Here is a 21,586-nt window from a genome sequence, read left to right on the forward strand (position 1 = left end):
AATTATAATCCCAGTTGGGGTCCCAATCAGGGGCTGCTTCAGTGCCAATCGAATGGCAGGGGAGGTCTGATGTACCTCATCAGCATAATTTCTAGCTTGCTCCCAAACTCACCTGCGCTCCTCAGGCAGGAGGGTGTTAGACAAGATGGTAGAGACATCATGGGAGGTCCAATTATATGATTGAGTCATGTACGGAAACTCTTTGATACATGTGGTGGGACTTGAAGTATAGGACCCAAGCTGCTTTACTATCTGTGAAAAGCCTGACAAAGACAAAGGCTCATGAACCAGGATTACACCATCTACCCCAGCCACCTCGCGTAGAGGACACAGAGATGTGGGTTGGGCAGCGGCAGCCTGTGAGCGTGTGGCAGGAGGAGAAAAGGGTGGAGGGACCATGGGGACAGTTGCTATGGAGGTTCCATTAGAAAGACAATTGTGATATAGCAGGGGCTCATCCACTGGGTCGAAGGAGATCCTACCCAGGATCTTGTGTCCCTTTGGAAGCAAGCGTAGGGGAGGTGAGAGCTAAGAGGACTTGTGCAGGAGAGCCACAGTTGCAGAGAGAGGGCTCAGAACATAGAGAGGAGAAGGCCTGAACGTATGATATCTCTTTCCATTTTCCCAAACACTCACAATAGTTGAAAAGATCCCTGATAATATTGGGATCTAGAGTGCCATCAAGTGGCCATCTAGAGTCCAAAGAATATTGAGGCCAGATCTGATTGCACAAGTAGATAAGCTTTGGGGGGTTTAGGTCTGGAGTGAGAGAAAGAGACCCCAGGTTAGCCAGGAGGCAGCCTAGGGGACTAAGGGAGAGAATGGATGACGAGCCGCCCATGGTGTGTAGGAGATGAGTTTAGAGGTGAGGTGACCCCAGTATCACCTAGACGAGAGGATGGTTATGCTCAGGGGGTCGTCACCACCACTGGGTAAGCATCGGGGGAAGGGCCCATAGAGGCACTTGGGCACCCGACTGGAACTATGTAGGGGCAGAAGCTGTAGAGATTAAGCCAAGGCTGAGAGGTCTCACCAGGAACAACTCCCAATCACCCTCAGTAGTTTTTCTCAAAACCCAGGACCCAAGTAACAGACAAATTATAGATCCAGTTGACAGTAGGGATCAGCTGTAGCTGTGAAAGCTGTGACTGGGGATGCCCCTGACCACATGGTAGCCCTGGGAGTTCCAGACAATCGTTGGTCACTTCCTGGGACCTATAGGTCATTTAGATTGACTGGAGACAGGGATCCAATGGTGGGTGCAGAGAGGGCATTGGCAGAATGGAGGGCCTGGTCCCATGATGGAATCCAGATCTGGGGCTAATGATGCTCAGTGACCCTTGAAGAGGGGAGCAGGCACACTGGGGAACCTGATCCTGGGTCTTGGCACCAATAAAAGGAAAATGAGGAAGCGGGAGACGGGTGAGTGAGAAATGAAAGAGACCAGGCAGAGATACATATGAGAGTTTGTTTGTTAGAGCTGACACATAAAGGCCATCTCTTCATAGACAGAGAGAAGTGACAGATGCTTGGGTGCTGGAACTTTTATGGGGCAGGCTCAGGTATTAGAGCCAGGCGGTCCTAATGTGGTTGGTTAAGATTGGGGTTGGTATAAGGGAGTGAGTGGTGAGCCTTTCTCAGAAATGCCCGTAGGCGGGAAAGAGAAATTTCTCTTAAAATGTTGGCTGTCACTTAAGATGGCCATCCAGATGCTAAGCAAGAACCTTACAATCATCTTCAAACTTAGCCTCACACAAGGTCTCCAGTCATGGATAAATTGTAAACAAGTTCTTTCCCAGAATGTAATATGAATAACTTCTACTCAAATTCCTAATAGAGTATTTCCATCTGGAATCTCATGAGCACAGTCTTTACTTTTTGCAATCCTATTAGTATTCTGGTTTTCTGAGCTCACACCAGATTCATACATTAAGACTCCCAACATTCTAGGGCTCCTCTAGCCTGCATCTCAAAACCTTTTTAAACTTCTCCCACAAACCAGTTCTAAAGGCTTCTGAAGCTATGGTCAGAATGATTACAGCAATGATGCCACCTCTCTGTACCAATTTTCTGTTTGATTTTTAGCACTGTGACAAAATACCTAAGAAAATTAATTTAAAGGAGGAAAAATCTACTTTGGTTCAGAGTTTCAGAGGTTTTAGTCCATGGTCACTTGGTCCCATTGCTTTGGGCCTTTGGCAAGGCAGAACATTATAGTGGGTAGGATATGGTGGAACATATATATAGTTTACCTCATGGTAACTAGAAGTGAAGATGGGAGCCAAGGACAAAGGAAACTTCTCAAGGGCACACCTTTGGGACCTATTTTGTCCAACTAGGCCTACTTTCTAATGTTTCCACCATTTCCTAACAGCTCAAATAGCTGCGGTCCAAGCCTTTAGCACATGGCCTTCAGGGAAAATTTAACATGTAAAACATAATAGAGAGGATGTAGAAAAAGGGAACACTTGCACAACATTTGTGGAAATGTCAATTATTGCAACCATCATGAAAAATACTATGGAGATTCCTAAAAAAGTAAAAATAGAAAAATAGAATGACAAGATTAACAAATCACATTTGTGTGTGTGTATGTGTATGTGTGTGTATGTATGTGTGTGTGTGTGTGTGTGTGTGTGTGTGTGTATGTAATAGTAAGGGCACAATGTTCATTTACATAGTTATATGCTATTAATTAGAACAAGGATGTCAACAATTTTAGCACAGCACTTGTCTGCATGGCACATAGGGTTCAAATACTACTGTTGTGACTGCAGGGGAATGTTTCAAAGCTGTCTCCCAATCAGTGGCATCATAACCATCAGAGGAATTTTAAGCAAAACCAAACTGCAGATTCCTATGCCCACTCCCCCAAGTTCTGATACAGAAGGTTTGAAATAGGCTCTATAAATCTCTATTTCTCAAAAGTTCCCTGAGTTATGTATATGTACAACCAGGCCCTGAGCCACCAGTGCAAAGGACAGTCATGTGCCAATTAGATCTATGTGGCTGAGAATAATCAAACAACCAAGGTAAAGCACACCAATTCTTTTGAAGCCCTGAAATTACAGATTTAGTGATAGATGTTGAAGTCTGTGGTCAAAAGCACTTCTGCAGTGTGGTTATGGCTTGAGAACACCATGAGCTTTTCCCAGGTTGTGGGTGGCCTTGTTGTCCAGAAATTTCATCTGCTTGTCACTTGATCTCACCATGTTGTTCATTTTTGCCCTGCCACAGTCACCACAGGCACAGAGTGTGCACTGGCCCAAGAGTCTGGTAAGGAGTCAAAGAATTTCCTAACCAACCATTTACCTGGGTGAGATTCTTGTCTATAACAGAACTCCAGGCCTAAGTACTGAGTAGCAATCAAATTTTAATTCTCCAACCCTGGCTTCTACTTTTACCTTCTAATTATAAAAATTTACTTGACCTATCAGCTCCTTTAGAGGACAACAAGTTGAAATATTTGCACCCTCCAGCTTTTGCCAGCTCTGCAGACTTCGGCACATAATCACAGTCAACATGAACAAATTCCTCTGGCCCAGCTTTGTTTCCGGTGGTACCCTGGCAACTGAATTCAACATCATGACCTTGAAAGGCAGAAGCATAGTCTTCCAATTTTTTAAAGTCTACCAGTTCTTGATTCACATTTTTATAAGTTTCTTTCTCAAAGGGGAGCTTCCTCCAGGCAATGAAGATATGTGAAAATTTTAAAAACATTTAAAAGGAAAGGCATAGACAGTTAACTTTGAATGTACTAACAGAAACATTTGTTAGCACATTCTTAGACTCCAAGTTTGATAAAGTACCTTTTCATGTGGTGATAGTTGTATATTGATCGGCTAGGTTTCTCCAATATGTTTTACACAAAAAATGGAATTGATAAATGACTTTTTACAAAATTAATTATCTCAAACTGTTCTATTCATGATGTATTGGAAATACTTTGCTCAGCTTTAGAAATTGTTTTAAATAAAAGTAATTATTCAAAATGATCTTTCTTTAATATTTATTTTTTAGTACTAATTGGACTCAATACCTTGAATGTATTTATTTATTTATTTTTATGTGGTGCTGAGGATTGAACCCAGGGCCTTGCATGTGCTACGTGAGTGCTCTACTGCTGAGCCATAACCCCAGCCCTAAAAATAATCTTAAAATAGAAATTGGGAATATAACTTTATCATGATTGATATGCTATGTTATATTGAATATTAGATACTATGAATTTGTAGTACTACTCCATTATTTTATTGTATACCACTAAGGAAGGAAAACTCTTTGAATTAATGGCATCAATTACAGGATACATCTCAATTTCACAGATGATTGAATATGGAAAAATGTGCATTTAAGACTAAAATGCGGTAATAGATTTACTGCAGTCCTTTACTGAGCACTTACCATGTGCCAGGCCTTGTTTTCTAATCAAGAAATCTTGGGGATGGGGATGTGGCTCAGTGGTAGAACACTTGCCTAGCATATGTGAGGCCCTGGGCTTGAGGCTGAGCTCCACATAAATAAATAAAACAAAGATATTGTGCCCATCTACAATTAAAAATATATATTTTTTAAAAAACAAATCTTATTATCCTTACTTTATAAACATTGAGCCCAAGGTTCACAGAAATTAAATGATCTTCCAAAAAACATTGGGAACTAACAGAAAAGAGCACAGCTAGGATACACACTTACATCTTACTGACTACAGAGCCCACACCCTTATCTAGAATTAATGTTAGATTTATTAAACCTTTCTGATTTTGGCTTAAAATTCCAACTTGTGGTGGTCTTTTGTTAATATAGTAACAGATAGTAATTTTTACAATCTTTTAAAAATTTTTTTCATTGTCAGTGTCTATGTAACTGTTAGAAGATTTAAGTTAATGTACTAATTAATGGTCCATCAGAAAATTCTATTTTTCTGCCTGAAAATCTTCATTAAAGAAGGAAATTTTGACAGTCTGGGGTTGTGGCTCAATAGTAGAGTGCTTGCCTCACATGTGTGAGGCACTAGGTTCAATTCTCAACACCATATATAAATAAATGATTAAAATAAAGGTCCATCAACAACTAAAAATTCTTTTAAAAAGAAGGAAATTTTCTGATGTTTTATAATATAACACTATCAAAATAAAACTCAATTTGAAACATAATTTATTATGGAAATTCTCACAAATACACAAAAATAAACAGAGTAGTATGATTAAAAAATGAGATGATGAAAATGAAGTGAAAAAACCTGACTGGACACAGAAAGTCATAGAACTTTCATAAAAAATAAATTTTGTTATTCATGTTCAAAGCTGGGTAAAATCTTAACAGTTTGTATTTATTTAATTTTTTTAAAAGAAAAACAGTTTAGTATCAAATGAAAAAACTAGAACTTGGGGGTTTTCTCTGTTAAAATAATCATGGATAGTTGGTATGCCCTTAATAGTAGGTTGTAAAAGTTTTTTTTTTTTTAATTGAGTAATCTACTTTAGAAAACACAGATTTTTATTGGGATAACTTTCTGTTCATGGTGACTTTATTATTGTTTCAGTCAGTTCAGGCTTGTATAAAAAATACCATGCACTGGGTATGCTAAACAAAAAGTTATTTGTAACAGTTCTAAAATCTGGTAGATTTAAGATCAAGGAACTGGCCCACCTACAGGTAGTGTTTTCTGAGGGCTGTCTTCATGATCTGAAGATGGCAACTTTCTTGTATCCTCACATTGCTGGGAGAGCAACTACTACTGTCTCTCTTTTTATAACAATACTAATTCCATCATGCTGGCCACATTCTTATGATTTCATCTAAATCTAATTGCTTCCCCCAAACCCTACCTCTTAATACTAGCCCATTGAGGGTCAGAGTTTCAAAATATGAATTTTATGGGAACATAAACATGCACTACAGAACAATCATGTCCTTAATTACTTAAGGGAAGCAAGTTTCTTGCTATTAAAGACCTAAGTGGGGCCTGGGGGTGTAGCTCAGTGGTAAAATGCTTGCCTCTTACATGTGAGACACTGCATTCAATCCTCAGCACCACATAAAAATAAATTAAGATACTGTGTGTTCATCTACAACTAAAAATAATTTTTAAAAAAGAACTGTTTTTTTCTATGATCATTTTATCTCCTATATTCTTTTAGAATATCTTTTTATTGTCACCTCAGTTGAATAGGTGGTCAAGGGGTGTTTTTCAATGGTGCATGATACTATATAACCAAGTATTCAAACCTCTGACAACTTTTGACATTTTTCCTCTAAAATTAAATTTTAAATGATGTCTTCTTTGATAAAAAATCATCTTTGAGACTTTTCAGAGAGTTCCTGGAAAATCACAAAGAGTTTGTTCTTTTGTCTTGGAAAAAGGGATGATAGAATAATTAGGGTTTGCATTATATGAGTTGTGTGGAAGTGCTAGATTTTAAATAATGCTTAGCTTTCTTTAGATGAGTTTTTATGAAGGAAGTGTTATTAATATTAATATTTCACAAGGTCAATCTATGTTTCCACTGTAACATTACAAAGGTTCTTTCATGGCCAAAGTATTTACAATCATATATACTTTCCACCATGCAAATACATACCCTGGGAGGCAAGAGTACATATTACTTGCCTTGTTATTTGCACATACTAGACCTAGATGGTCATAGGTATGATTTTACCTGATACACCAGGAACTATAAACAATAGCCTAATATTTCCTCTTCCTAACTAGATAAGACAACATCTTCATCAAAAGGGATCATATGAACTCCAAGATGAACATTCCCAAGACAATGATGTCCATGAGTCCTGGATAGCACCTAATGACTCCTATTTGTGATAACTGTACCTAATGGTATATGTCTGCTAATCAGATGGGATCCTGTTATCTTTCCTTACTAGCCCCTATTGAATATTTTAAAAAATTTGTAAGTTGTAGATGGACAGAATGCCTTTATTTTATTTATTAATTTTTTATGTAGTGCCGAGGATCCAACGCAGTGCCTCACACATGCTAGGCAAGCACTTTGCCACTGAGCTACAGCCCCAGTCCTCCCTATTGAATCCGTAGACTGCCTACTTTTCTCACCCTTGCTACTCTATTATCTTTGATTTAATTTCTTCAAGCAGTAGAATATTCAAAAGAAATATGTCGCAGTTACAAGGTTTGGTGTACATCCCATCCCTAGAAGTCCGTGATTTCCTTTTCTCACCCGATTTTCAAGATATCATTGAACAAAAGTCTAAGAGATTGTGAATAAATCTTAAAGACTTGACTATTGTGGTAAATCATGCGTGGAGCTCCTACTACAGGCCACTCAGGAAGTTCACCATGACCATATTTTACAGACTTCACTTTTGGAAATATCTGTGACTCTGAACCTTCTTACTGAACCCACTTCAGTAAGAAGTCCAGGACATAGTCATGTAAAATCATCTGGCATTGAACACAATTCTTGCTTCTCCAAGGAGCTGCTGTGATTTGGATGTAGTTTGTCCCTGCCAAAATTCATGTGGAAATTTGGTTGCAAAGGTGGCAGTGTTGGGAAGTGGATATTTTAAGAGGGATTAGTATCTTTCTCATGAAACTGGATTTGTATTCATGGGAATAAATTAATTTGTGTGAGAGTAGGTTGTTATAAACTGGATTAGCTCTTTGTCCCCCTCTTCTGCTCTTGATTGCTTCCCCTTCCAATTTTCCACAATATATGAAGCAGCATGTGGTCCTCACCAGAAGCTGAGCAGGTGCTAGCACCATGCTTTGGGACTTCCAGGACCATGAGCCAAAATAAGCCTCTTTATAAATTTATAAATTACAGAAATCTCCGGTGCTCTGTTATAGCAATAAAAAATGGACAATGACAGAGACACATGTGCAGTCATCAAAACTGACTACTGTCTATGGGTTATCCAAAACCTCTTATGTCTATACTGTCACCAAAATATTCAGACTGCAGATGGGGAAACTTGTCAGTTGCCGGTGTCATTCTCACTCCATCATCTGAAGATGCTTCAGATCCAACAACTAGAAATCTTGACTGGCTTGCCCTAGAACTTAACATCTTCCTCTACCCCAAGAAAACCATGGTGCATTTCTTACTAGAGGCTGGTGTGCTAAAAGTCTAGTTCTAGTGTTGTGTAGTGAGCATACATATCATTGTACTGAGTTTCAACCATCTACTCACTTCTGTTATCATATCACTATTCACTGAGTCTCCTATTTCTGTCAGATGCTTCTGCTACTTTTCCCTACATGCCACCACACAAGCTGTGATGTATGCTTCCCTAAATGATCCTAGGATAGGAGAAAATTGTAACCATAAATATGTTCAGTGCTGCCAGTCTGTATCATTATCATATAGTATATTTAGGAAACACTAAATTTATATATACAGATGTGTGTGTGTGTGTGTGTGTGTGTGTGTGTGTGTAACAATTTGGACAGTAAAAATGAATATAAAGTTTGTTCATATCTTAGGAGGAAAGAGTTATTTGTTATTCAGCACTTAATTGCACCTCAACCAGGGAGCCAACATCAGTTCCCATGAAATGTTCCATTATTTCAGCATTCTACATAAAAACTCAAGAAGATTGTTAATAAAGTAGATGGGATAGGGTGAAGGAAGGGGAACTTCTAACAATCAGATGATAATCCGACATGAATCTCAGAAAATATTCAGTGAACCAGGTCTATACATGTTCCCATTGACAAATCTGGTGCATAATTGTGTCTACTTACAATTTTTCTACCCAGGGAGCAAAAAGCAAGCTATCATTATCAATTTCCCTAGTTCTTTAGAAATATACATTAAGGAAATTATAAATCCATTGGATAACTTTCCCTCTGGTGCCAAAATATCACATACACAGGATACTCTTTGTGTGTGTGTGTGTGTTTTATTTGTTTTGGTACAGGGAATTGAACTCAGGAGCACTCAATCACTAAGCTACATCCCCAGCCTTATTTTGTATTTTATTTAGACACAGGGTCTCACTGAGTTGCTTAGCACCTCGCTTTTTGCTGAGGCTGACTTTGAACTCATGATTCTCCTGCCTCAGCCTCTCAAGCTCCTGAGATTACAGGCGTGCGCCACTGCATCCAGCTCCTGCTATGTTATATTGTTCTAGTGTTTAAAGAGATGCCATTGGGATGAAGTTTTATCTCAGTATCTCAGTGATACAGCATGTGCTTAGTATGTGTGACACCTTGGGTTCAACCCCCAAAACCAAGAAGAAAAGGGAGTGATCATTTAAAATGTCTCAAGAGCAAGAAGTTCCTTTGTGGATCTGGAGAAGGCTTTTTTTTGACTTCTGGTTAGAAGGTAGGTCCTGAAAAACCACTGATTGCACTGTAACAAACTGCAAAAATATCAGATGATAAAAATGTCATTTTTATACATTTTTTAGTTGTAAGTGGACACAATACCTTTATTTTATTTTATGTGGTGCTGAGGATTGAACATGGTACCCTCATGCATGCTAGGTGAGTACTCTACTACTGAGTGACAACCCCAGCCCCAACGTCATATATTTTTGAAGGACATCTGAGAGTTGTATATTTAATGAATTCTAAAGTAACTACATTCCAGAGAGATAGAAAGAAAGAGACAAGCACACACCAATGGCCATTTTCCTCCCTGGAAACATGGGCTTGGAAAACAGAAGTTTGACCCAGCCACTGGTGGAAAAATTGCTGGGATAAGGACTGTTAATGATTGTGTGGCCTGAGTAGACAGATTAGAATCTGTAGGAATTCCAAATGCATAGTTAATTCTCCCCATCTATGTATCCTCCTAATGGGTTTATTTTATGAGTGCAAAAGGACAGAGAATATGGCTGAGACTGAGGGAGGTGAGAGGAGGAAAGGGAGGGAGGTGAGACAGAAATTGATTCACTGTTGTGTTTAGACCCCAAAGTCCTGCTTGAATTTAGCATCTAAAGGCAGCAACTTATAATATACATAGGACAGATTCCAACTTCAAGGCTCTTGAAGCCTGATGCTAAATGATCTAAATTCAAGTCATGCCGCAGCTCAAATCCTGATTGGATTGAATTTATATATCTCAGGTAAATGAGTGCTTGACCATGGAAAGGATGTACCCTCATGGTGTGTGTGTGTGTGTGTATTTTTTTCCCCAGTGTAGTTCTTTTAGACACAATGCCTGTCATACAGTACAAATCCAAAAACATGTGACATGATGGGACAATGTTACCCATGATGATAGTAATAAGAATTCATTGCACCTGAAATTTTATTTTCCAAAGCAGTCCCTAAAGCAGTCTAGATTCCTGAGGTGGGGAAATAGACTCCATCTTGTAATGGAAATAGTTTTGAAGTCATAATATAAAGAGTGTTGATACGGGGAAAGTGGAGAATCAGGGACATTAAAAAATCAATCTAACACAGGAATTCATGTGCAAGTTCTTCACCTCCACTGTGCCTGGAACATCAGATGTATTTTGCCTCTGCTGCAGCTACCCCACTGTTCATGTTTTTGGTCATGAAAGGTCGGTACTCAGGGTTGTACTGGGGCCCAGTCTTGGGGAACTCTCAAGGCTGCTACCAGATGGACAGCCGGTCCCAGACATAAAAGAGATTGGCTGAATTTTCCCAAAGGCCATTCTTGACCGACATCTGCAGAAAAAGACCCACAATGTCTCACCTCAGCCAATCCTTCGTTTTTTTGGGGGAAAGCAGTTCCAGTGTTTCTCATTACATCACTTTCTTCTTCAGAGCTCAGACTTAGAACCACTGGTTTCCTGCTCACTTTGATTCTGCAGATGTTGTGGTTGCCCCAGGGAAAAGCTGCCTTCAAAAGTGGCTGCAACAACCAACTTTCAATATCCTCACCATTGTTGGCCTCATCACCTCTTTCTTTTTCTGGGCACTTATGGTCATTTACTATGCCCACTGGAAGGTAAAGTTCCATGACAACCATGCAAGAAGGGTGTTCTTATTGCATATTTATAGAGGAGGGGCAGAGATCTTCAGTGATTTGTGTAAAACCACTATTTAGCTACAAAGTGAACACAGCTTTCAGGGCTGGGGGTGCAGTTCAGTGATAGAGTGCTTAGACCCTAGGTTTGATCCCTGGCACTGTCAAAAAGAAAAAAAAAAAAGTAAAGTGAAGCCATGACATGAAACTCATCACTTCTTCAATGCAATGGCTTCCTAGGTGATGAAGGCTGGCTTTGCAGCATAGGGAGCTGCGATGAGGCTCTTGAGTCAGGGAGAATTAGCCTCTGCCTGTTGTAGAGGGCCTTAGAATAATGTGGTGGACTTGTAAATACAGAGTGACACTGGGGACCCAGTCTGGAGTCCCAACACTTAGCTGTCCACTACCTCTAAGCTTCCAGCCCCAGCCCCCCACCATGAGCTTTCTGTTTTCCAGCTACCCCTCCCCCCTTCTCCCTGCACTTCCACTAGGCCATCTTGTTGGTGGAGGGCCAATGGATGTGCCTGTTGATCCTGGAGGCTCCAGGCCTTGCCACGTCAAGCTCTTACCACTGCAGATCCTGTCACCACTGGCAATACTGACATCTCAGTCTGTCCAGCCATTTGCCCTACACAGGGGCACTGAGATCTTTCTCCCTCATCTACCTGGAGCTTCTGGGAGAAGTGAGAATCTCACTAGGGTCTGGGAGATCACCTCATCCCTCTCTCCTCCTGCCAGCCGACTGCGCAGCCCCAGGAGGTCGACTGAGGTGTTCTTGGACCTCCTGCTGCAGGACTTTGAGGCGACCTCCAGAAACAGCTCTGCAACCTGAAGGCGGCATTTCCCTGGGGGAATCCACAACATCAGCAGAATTGAAGTGAGCAGGCAGCCAGGGGCTTTGCTCGGAAAGGACCCCACAGTGACCGCGAATACCCTGGGAAGAGGCTAGATTGCCCCGGTAGGGAGACGCAGGAAGGGGACATAATAGGACGAATGCAGAGACCGGAGGTGGTGCAGCCTCCCGGCTGCAGGAGTCTGATAAGGGAGAGCTCCTGGCTGAAGCTTTGGGGCCAGCTCTGGCTGCAGAGATGGAGGTGACAGTGGGAGAGGAAGAGGCTCCGGCTGTGTGTGGGGAGGGGTCTCTTGGCTCGGGATAAGGGAATCGCGAGAGGGTGTTGCCAGGTAGCAGGGATCAAGGATCCAGGATCGGAAACTCTAGATCCCGCGCTGGGAAAGAGGAGCGGAGAGCTCCTAGCTGCAGGGTTGCAGATGGTAATGGGAGGGGCTTCTGCTGTTAAGGTCGGATCAGCGGATGTCAGCCAAGGTGGAAGGGGTTCTCACTACAGACATGTGACGTATAGTCAGGGACTCAGTCGGTCGCTGCATTGCAGGACCAGAATGGGGAATTCTCGCTGCGACACGGGGAAGGAAAGATGCTTTAGGCTATCGCTGGGGAGGGTGGTGGCAGGTCTCCAGTTGTCCCTGGGGTAGGGCTGTCTGGCACCCACATCCCTTTCTCCCCTTTGTCCTCACAGGCTTCAGCAGAGACTGCCACCCTCAGCTCACACCCTGTCGGATCATGCTCCCTCCCACCAGGTCCCCTGCTATGGCGCTGGCAATGCTGCAGGACTGGTGTCAGTGGATGGGCGTGAATGCACAATGCTCACTGCTCATCCTGGGCATCCCTGATGACTGCGAGGAAGATGAATTCCAGGAGGCTGTGCAGGCTGCCCTCTGGCCCCTGGGCAGGTACCGAGTACTGGGCAAGGTCTTGAGGAAGGAAATTGGGTCCAGGGTAGCCTTGATTGAATTCCGTGACACTTTAAACAGAAGTTTGATCCCCCGACAAATGCCAGGCAAGGGAGGACCCTGGACTGTGGTCTTCCTGCCCCCAGATTCTGATGCTGAATTACAAGAGAGACCCAATTTCACTGCACAGTCTCAGGGGCAAGAAGTGGCAGCAGCTGCAGGTGAGGTAGGAGCTTCAGGTGACAGAGTTGCTGCAAGTGAGGGAGGAGCTGTAGTTGAGACAGAAGTACGTGAAATAGGAGTTGCAGATGAGGCAAGAGCATCGGATGAGGAGGGAGCTGCTGGTGACATGGGAGTTGCAGGTGTTCTAGGAGCTTTGGGTCTGGTAGGAGCTGCAGGTGACGGAGGAGTTGCAGGTGAGGTAGGAGATGCAGGTGAGGTAGGAGATGCAGGTGAGGCAGCAGCTGCACGTGGGGCAGCAGCTGAGGCAGAAGCAGCAGGTGAAGTAAGAGCTGCGCATGAGGCAAGAGTGTCAGATGAGGAGGGAGCTGCAGGGGACATGGGAGTTGCAGGAATTATAGGAGCTGTGGGTATGGCAGGAGCTGTAGGTGAGGGAGGAGCTGCAGGTGATGGAGGAGCTGCAGGTGAGGCAGGAGCTGCAGGTGAGGGAGGAGCTGCAGGTGAGAGAAGAGCTGCAGGTGAAGCAGAGGAAGCAGGTGAAATAGGAGCTGCAGATGAAGCAAGAGAGTCAGATGAGGAGGGAGCTGCAGGTGATATGGGAGTTGCAGGTGTGATAGGAGCTGTAGGTATAGCAGGAGCTGCAGGTGAGGCAGGAGCTGCAGGCGAGGCAGGAGCTGCAGGCGAGGCAGGAGCTGCAGGTGAGGAACGAGTCTTGGATATGGCAGGAGGGACAGATGACGCGGGAGCCCGGACCCAGCAGTGGAGCCAGGCCCTGCAGCCTGTCCTGGAAAACATGGCCTATGAGGAGCTGAGAAGCTTTTCTGGGATTGAAGAGCCAGCCTGTGGGGAAGACTCCTTCGAGAGCTGGCTGGATCATGCCAATGACATGCTGTACCTGTGGCGCCACATATCCGAGAGGGAGAGGAGGAGGAGGCTGGTGGAGAGCTTGGGTGGGCCTGCCCTGGATCTCATGTGCGGGCTCCTGGAAGAACACCCAGACACTCCTGCACAGGACTGCCTGGCCGCGCTGGTGCAGGTGTTTGGGAACAAGGACACCCGGATGACTGCACGCCTGAAGTTCCTGACTTGCTCTCAGCGGCCTCAGGAGACTCTCTTTGCCTACGTGATGCGCCTGGAAGGCCTGCTGCAGGTAGCCTTGGAGAAGGGGGCCATCCATCCGGCTATTGCTGACCAGCTGCGAGCCCGGCAGGTGCTGATGAGGGCCCGACCAAACCAGATGCTCCAGAATAACCTGAGGAGGATGCGTCTGGAGAGGAGGCCACCTGGCTTCCTGGGGCTTCTCCGGCTCATTAGGGAGACTGAGGCATGGGAGGCTGCCCTAGCTAGGAATGAGCAGGTGGAAGGTGAAGAGGGAGATGAAGTACAAAGTGGAGACCCAGCTGCCTCCCAGAATGTGCAGGCCCATGGAGAGGCTGCTGAGTCTGGCCCTGCCACCCATGACCCCTCCCACCCCTACGCAGGTAATGAAGATGCCAGTGCAGTTGCTCCTGAGCCTGAGCACCCTGCAGAAGATAATTCGGATTCTGATGATGCCATAGCATCCCCTGCCATTCAGAGAAGAGAAAATGCTCAGGTCCCTGCAGGCCTAGAGCAGGCAGAACCCAATGAGGCACCGGGGGCTCCCATCCCAGGAAGGATGGGCAGGGTTTCTGATGCCAGTCCAGGAGGGCCTGGCTGGATGCCAGAGAGTCTGGCCCAGGAGGAAGAGCGGGAGGCCTAGGAGCCCTTGCTGGAGGCGTCAGGAAACGAGGATGGGGCTGGACAGACAGATTGGCCACCCTGAGTTCTCCCCAGGCAAATAGGTTCAAAAGACCTCTCCTCTCAGGCAGCAGAGCCTTGAGGGAGGGGCAGGCCAGGCCAGGGCCTACTCTCACCCCACATCAGGAGCAGGGCCCAGGGAAGGGCTCACCCAGCCCAAACCAAGCCCCTGGATCCCCCCAGCTCCCCAAAGGGGCCCTGGCCACCACCACCACCAGACTTTTCCAGTGACCCCAATGACCATATTTGCCACCAGATGGAGCAAGGAGGGGTGCCCCTCCTCATGGAAGCCCCAACCCCAAACCCTGCCAGTCTAGGGCTGCAGGCCTAGAAATGGGGAGAGGGGCTGAGGTCACCTGCCACCTGCACTGGACTGGGGGACGTCGGGGAAGAGAGTCCATCTCAAGGGTGCCAGCTGCCTGGCTCTCCCAACAGGCAAAACCCCAACCCGATTCACCGTCCCCGGGACAGGGTGCTCCTGTCCCTGTCCCTGGAAGCCCACCTTATCTGTAAGCCCCATAGTGACCCACCTCAAGCAAACGCCCACCCCCACGCTAGCCATCGTTCCTGTGCAAAGCCGTGAGGTGTGTGTCAACCCCGGGCAGCGGACCGCGCCCTCGAGGCCGGCCACCTCCAGGCCCGGGCACGTGCCCTGAGCTTCCGGGCGAGCCAAGGCTCTGCCCGCTCCTGTCCAGTGTCGTGAGCTCAACCTCTGCTTTCTCGGTGTAGATCTAGGCCAGCTGCCTGCCGCTTGTTCTCGTGGAGATGTGTGTGTGTTCTTATCTGAGCAGCTCCTCCCAGGAGGCCCTGAGCCCAGTCCCCAGGAGTCGGAGACGGGAGCCGGCGGGAAGGATGGACGGCGAGGGCGCGGTGGACGCTCACCCCCTCGGTGATCAAGACCGCGGCCTCACCTCGGGCAGGAAGCACTGGACCTTAGATGGAGGGGGAGGGCCAGGGACTGTGCTTTGACGTTCCACCCCCGTTGTTCCTTGTGACTCAGTTTCCTTGGCTTGGGGGGGGTTCCCTGTTATGCTTTCCAGTGTCCTGTGACCCTTCTGTGCCAGCCATAGGGCAAGGGCCACCCCACAGCAAGCCAGCCCCTTAGGGGGCTCCCGGAATGGAAGTGAGTGTTCATTGCCAGAGGCCATTGTCCTGGCAAGAAGGCAGATCTGGGGTCCTCAGAAAGGGAGACTGTGGTGGGAGGGCCCCAGCGTGGAGACAGAGGAGGCTCCTCCTCTGCAGCCCCCGGGGGGGGGGGGGGGCGGGACCTGTGGCCTCGAGTGGTCCTGAAGAGTCCCTTTAGGTGTTGTCATCCCTTCTCTTCAATGGTTTCTGTAAATGTTTCTCTTCAATAAATCTCATGGATGTTCCAGAGGACTCTCATGCTAAGGGCAACTGGGGTCAGGGAGTGTCCCTTTTCATTATGGTGGTAGTGTAAAGACACTGGACTGGTGCTCTAACCAGAGAGTGGTTTGGGGGTATGGTTCTGATATGATCTGCTAGGGCTGTGGGGTACCCTAACTATCAAAATGTTGTGACCAAGTGTGAATGGCTTATAAGTCCACGCAAAGATACCTAGATGATCTGGCTAGATTGTCAGTATTCAGCATGTTGGTGGGTGACTGTAGTGGTTGCCGGGATCACCGTGCCTTATCCCAAGGCTTTATAACAGTCTTAATAGTTTTTTAAGAACTATTTTTAGTTGTTGATGGAACTTTATTATTTATTTTCTTATATATGGTGCTGAGAATTGGATCCAGTGCCTCACACAGGGTTGGCAATTTGTTTGCCACACATCCACAACCCGAGCCCCCTAATGCCTTTATAAAATAAGTCTGTAAGACAGTGAATCTAGAATAGGGGACACATGGCAGGACTGCAGGTATATATTACAGATTGAATATATATATGTATGTGTGTGTGACTTGGTGAAGAAGCATTCTTCCGGCAGGGCCAGCGGGCGGGCGTAGTGGTTCAGAAGGAGGGGCATCCCCAGACCTTCCGACTCCTGTTTGGCTGCCACGATTGAGGCTGGGTGGTACTAGGTACTGGGTTCTAAAGGGCACAGACCAGGTGCGTTGCTAAACATCCTACAGGGCACAGTACGGCGCCCAAGCCCGCAACGCACAGAGCAGAATTATCCGGCCCAAACGTTAATACAACTGAGCTTGACGACCCTGCTCCGGTGCGTCGTGGCGTCTTTGGGAACAGAACCTTAGGAGGAGTACAGGGGCCCGCTCAGGCTACCGACTCCCAGACCAGATCAGCGGACGCTGAAGCCGGGCGCCTGCGCGTGGGCGGAAGGAAGGGCCTCCGGCGCCTGCGCCCCGCGGAGCGTGAAGCCGCAATAAGAGTGTGCCCGCGCATGCGCGCGCCGGGGCACTTCGGCGCTCGCGGTCGGGCAGCATTGGACCATGGCGAGTGCGCCTGCGCACGCCGCCATTTCCTGCAGCCGCCGGCCGGGAGCCGAGGTGGCCGCCGGGAAGCGCGCCCCTCGGCCGGGCGAAATGGCCGCCAGGGCGAGGCGGGCCTCGGCGAGACTGGTCCCGAGGCCGCGCCCTTGCTGGCCGCGAGGTGGCGCGCGAGGATCGCGGATGGGCCTGGTCGTCCGGCTGGGGCTGTGTCCGCCCTTCCCCCACCCCAAGGCACCGCGGGTAGAGGTGGCCTCAGCAGGCTGGTCTTGGGGTGGCCGCGTGTGCACGGCTGTGGGGCGCAGGGGACCGTCGCCTCCGGACACTGGACAGTGGGCTGCGGAGGGCAGGGGGCGGCGGGGCGGGGCGTCCGTCCAGCCACCAGAGCCCTGGGGCGGGGGCACCGGCTTGGGTACGCTGTGCCCCCTCAGTGGTTAGCCTTGCCTGCGGGAGATTCAAACCAAGCAAGCCCCTGCCCCGCTGAGAGTTCTCACCCTTGTCTTTCTATGAACCTAGTAAGTTCCACAAAGCAATTTTGTAACTGCTTGAGAGGTTTGTTCTACTCCCCGAAAGACCTCAATTACGTAAACAATGAAATATTTCTTGCCTTATTGGTGTGTGTATGTGTGTTGTCATCAGTATCACCATCCAAATCAGCTTTTGCATTGGGGTCTATTTGTCCTTGCAGGTGACTCCAACATTTAGGAAAACCATGGAGGAGCCTGTGAACCTGCACCATCCCACACACATATGTCCAGGAGAATAAGTTGAACTTTATAACAGGAGGCATAGCAGAGATTAGAACCACTCCTAAAGATATGGAAGATATAGGTATGGTGGTCATCATCTGCATTCAATTTACTACTGAGTTGCAGTAATCGGATGGATTTGGAAGAATGTACACTACTCACACTTCACTAGGTACTAATCCCAGGTAGAGATGCTGTTAGACATGGTACGATTTTTCTAGCACATTAATAAGGTCTTATGTACATTGCATATGGCCATTGTATTGAAGAAAATGTTCCTTTCCATTTCAACCAATCAAGCAAAGAAGATAGACATTTCAAAATCATGTGGACAAAAATATTTATTTGCACTCTGTCCCAGGTACATGTTAACTCTGCTGTTTTCTGTCATAGTTCAAAAAGATATTGATTATATAGATAACCCATAGATCATCACCCAGATCCATTACACTGATGCTGTGATTGCCAGGATAGATAAGAGGCAGCCAGCTCACTGGAGATCCTTGTAAGGTATACTGGCTCCAGAAGGTGTGAGAAAAACCTTAAGAATATCCAGGGACTTGCCACTTCAGTGAGGTTCTTAAGGAATCAGTAGTCAGATGCATGCCACCATCTGCATAACAAAAAGCATATGACTTTCTAGATATAGCTTATGGTATGCTTCTGGTTCCTGGTAGAAATATCCATGACCATGGAATATCAAGTAACTGTGTGTATAGAACTTCTCATTATGAGCTAAGTCCTCTCAGCCCTATCAAATCACAGTCAGGAACCATTAGCAATCTATTACAGGAATGAGCTGGTGCATCTGAAATACAAACTGGGTGGGGACAAAGATATGAGTAAGCTGTGTGGGCACTAGCTCAGACCCCAATGTTACCCATCACAGTTACTTCAGTGCCCCTTCCTCAGGTCACAGCTTTGGCCATGTGATCTTATATAGCTACTTGAAGGAAGAGGAAAAGGCCTGAGTTTGGCTTATGGTTGAATTGTCTTGGTATCTGAGTATAATTTAAAATGGATAGCAGCTGCATTTCATTCATACCCACCCTAGGATGCCCCCAAAAGACAGAAAAGGAAGATCTTTCCAGTGGAGCTTTGAGTGGTATGCCTTGTTATTACTTCACGTGAAAAGAGAAGTGGTACAAGATAGGCATATACACAGATTCCTGCACATTGTCCAATGGCCCAGTGAAAGGCCTAGAAAGAAAAGGATAGGATAATTGGAGATAAGGAGGTGTGAGGTAGAGGCAATATGGATGAACATATAAGAGTATATTAATGACCAGCAAAAGCATAAAAAATTGAAGATGAACTGAACAGTGAAGCAGAAAATAATGACAACAAAGTTGACATTAGCTACTTTTTATTCATCATCCATTGGAAATGGGCACATGAACAGGGTGGCTATAACATGAGAAATGGAGACTGATGGTGGGCTCAACAACATGGAATCCTCCTCAGAGAGGCCTTTGATGCTGCCACTGGCTCTGAATGTCCAATGTGCAACACAGATCAATGCTGAGACCCCCAATATGACATCATTTCTCCAGCTTGAGTCTCTTTTCTCTTTCAGGAGGGCCATTCTTCTTTCTTACAAGAATGGAAATATTTTCTGAGTATGAGTTTTCCTTTTCTTCTGGCAGAGCTCAGTTAGCTTCACTATTCAGGGGCTGCTAGAGTGTATAGTCTGTAAACATGAAATCTCACAAAAGATAGTATCCTATTAGGGGACACACTTTGCAGTGAAGGAGGTGTGTAAGTGGGTCCATGAGCATTACATTATCTGGTGTCACACACCACATCATCCAGAAGCTGCTAGTTTAGTAGAGTATGTGAATGCACTGCTGAAGGTGCAGCAGAAGCATAACCTTAGAGGAAATATTCTGAAGGATGGGGTGTCATCATCCAGAATGCAACATATGCACTGAATCAGAGACCTCCAGGTGGCACTGGGTTCCCAGTGGGAAGAATATGTCTGGAAACCAAAGGATTGAGGTCACAGTGGCCTCACTTTCCATTATTCCCAGTGACTTACTCAGGGGGCTACTTTATGCTTCCCAATTCATCAGCTTTGGGCTTTGCAGAGGTTCTGGTCTCTAAAGAGAATTCCCTTTCACCAGGAGATACAGCCAGGGTTGCATTGTACCTATAGCTGTGACTGCTGAATAGGCATTTCTGAAGTTCCTTGTGTATAGAAATCAGTAAGCAGAAAGTATCACTATTTTGGTAGGAGTAATAGACTCTTCTCAAGGAAAAGAAAGAACTACTGTTGCAGTACAAATGGGAAAGAATATGTGGGAGGCCCAGATGATCTTGGGTGACTCTTGATATTCTCTTGCCTGACTGTGGCTATGCATGTGTTATGTAGTAGTTAGTAAGGGGTTGTGGAATACAAACCAGTAACAGAGCAGGGTCACATCACAGGGTTTCTTTAAATTGCTTGTAATGAATAATTGAGTAATTTACAGGAAACCAACAGGTATGCTAACCCTGAGAATAAACATGCTGGTAGCAGGCCCGCCCTGGCTCCCGGGGCTCAGTCCCCAGTTCCTTGTTCTGCATGTCAAAGTGGCCAGCTCACAGGGTCGTGATGCAGGTTTGCGGTTTCTGCCTCAGTCATATGTGCCTCTTTGGGAACATCTTGACCTGTTCAGAGCCTCCTGATAGGGGACGATGACGGTAACCCAAGGACGCAGTTATTACTTTTCCCTCCTCGCTTTTGAGTCATTTCCTCAGCTGTTTCAAAAGATATATAAGGGGAACAAATTTGGCAATAAAGCGGCGGCAGCACACACTTCCTCCTGGATGAAGAACCTTGGTGTCCTGTGTATTTCTTAACCTCACCGGCCCTCGGCGGACTCGGCTCCCGTAGCGGACCCGGCAACTGGAGGTTCCCACCGAGATCCGGAAAGCAGGGGTAAGTGGATGAGGCTCACCTTCTAAGGGAGAAGGGGGAGGATTGGTTTAAAGATAATTTAAAGAGACAGGGTATGTACCATGGGTAACTCAACAGCGAAACTTCGTCTGGCCAACGAAGTTAAAGAACTGTTAAGCAAACAAGGAGCAGGAATTAAGACTAAGACAGTAACCGAATTCATTAAAAATATAGCCCAGGCTTGTCCTTGGTTTCTGACGGGAGGCTTTCTCAATAACAATGATTGGGATTTGATGAGACAGGATCTGACACCTAGTGATTGGCAACAGCTTTGCAGGGCTGTTTTGTCCGGAGGGGATTTTTTACTGTGGAAAAGTGAAAATCAAGAGAGGTGTCGCGAGCTAGCCCAAGTCAATCAGGACGCCGGCTTCCCGCGGCGTAACATAAAAATGTTAACAGGCTTGGGACAATATGCTGTCATAAATCAGCAAATTAATTATGATCCTGGGGGTCTATGCTCAGATAGCCACAGCAGCCGTTCAGGCCTGGAAGGCTCTACCTGTTTCAAATGCTGAAACAAAAATTTCAAAAATTGCTCAAGGACCCTCTGAGCCTTATTCCAACTTCATAGCCCGTGTTGCAGTAATTCACTTGCAGGTCAGCATGGGAAAAGAAAGAAAAAACAGAGTAAGCGAAGCAGCAGCAGAAAAAAAAAGAAGAGTCCTTTATTGTGTACAAGCAATCTTTTTATAGTATTGTGAACAAAGAAGGCAGCCTTCCAACATCAATAAATCAGGTCTTTCGGCTAATTAAACATAGCATACAGAAGTTTTACTTTCTAATCAGAAGTGACCCGCTTCTCAGGGCTAATCTACTTTCGGCCCGGAGTATGTTGAGCTCTGCTCTTTGTTAAGAACAGAT

At 45.9% G+C, this 21,586-nt stretch overlaps 1 protein-coding gene and 1 pseudogene across 1 annotated transcript; one reads left to right on the forward strand and one right to left on the reverse strand.

Moving 5' to 3' along the window:
* Nucleotides 1–3,122: 3,122 nt before the first annotated feature.
* On the reverse strand, nucleotides 3,123–12,500 carry LOC143638723 (protein HTATIP2-like; annotated as a pseudogene).
* Nucleotides 12,501–12,525: 25 nt separating this feature from the next.
* On the forward strand, nucleotides 12,526–14,589 carry LOC143638724 (paraneoplastic antigen Ma6F-like). Its single transcript, XM_077106530.1, has 2 exons — nucleotides 12,526–12,668; nucleotides 13,662–14,589. The coding sequence occupies exons 1-2, from the start codon at nucleotides 12,526–12,528 to the stop codon at nucleotides 14,587–14,589; spliced, it is 1,071 nt and encodes a 356-aa protein (XP_076962645.1).
* Nucleotides 14,590–21,586: the final 6,997 nt, after the last annotated feature.

This window comes from Callospermophilus lateralis, chromosome X (assembly GCF_048772815.1).
Source record: "Callospermophilus lateralis isolate mCalLat2 chromosome X, mCalLat2.hap1, whole genome shotgun sequence".
NCBI classification, from domain to species: domain Eukaryota; kingdom Metazoa; phylum Chordata; class Mammalia; order Rodentia; family Sciuridae; genus Callospermophilus; species Callospermophilus lateralis.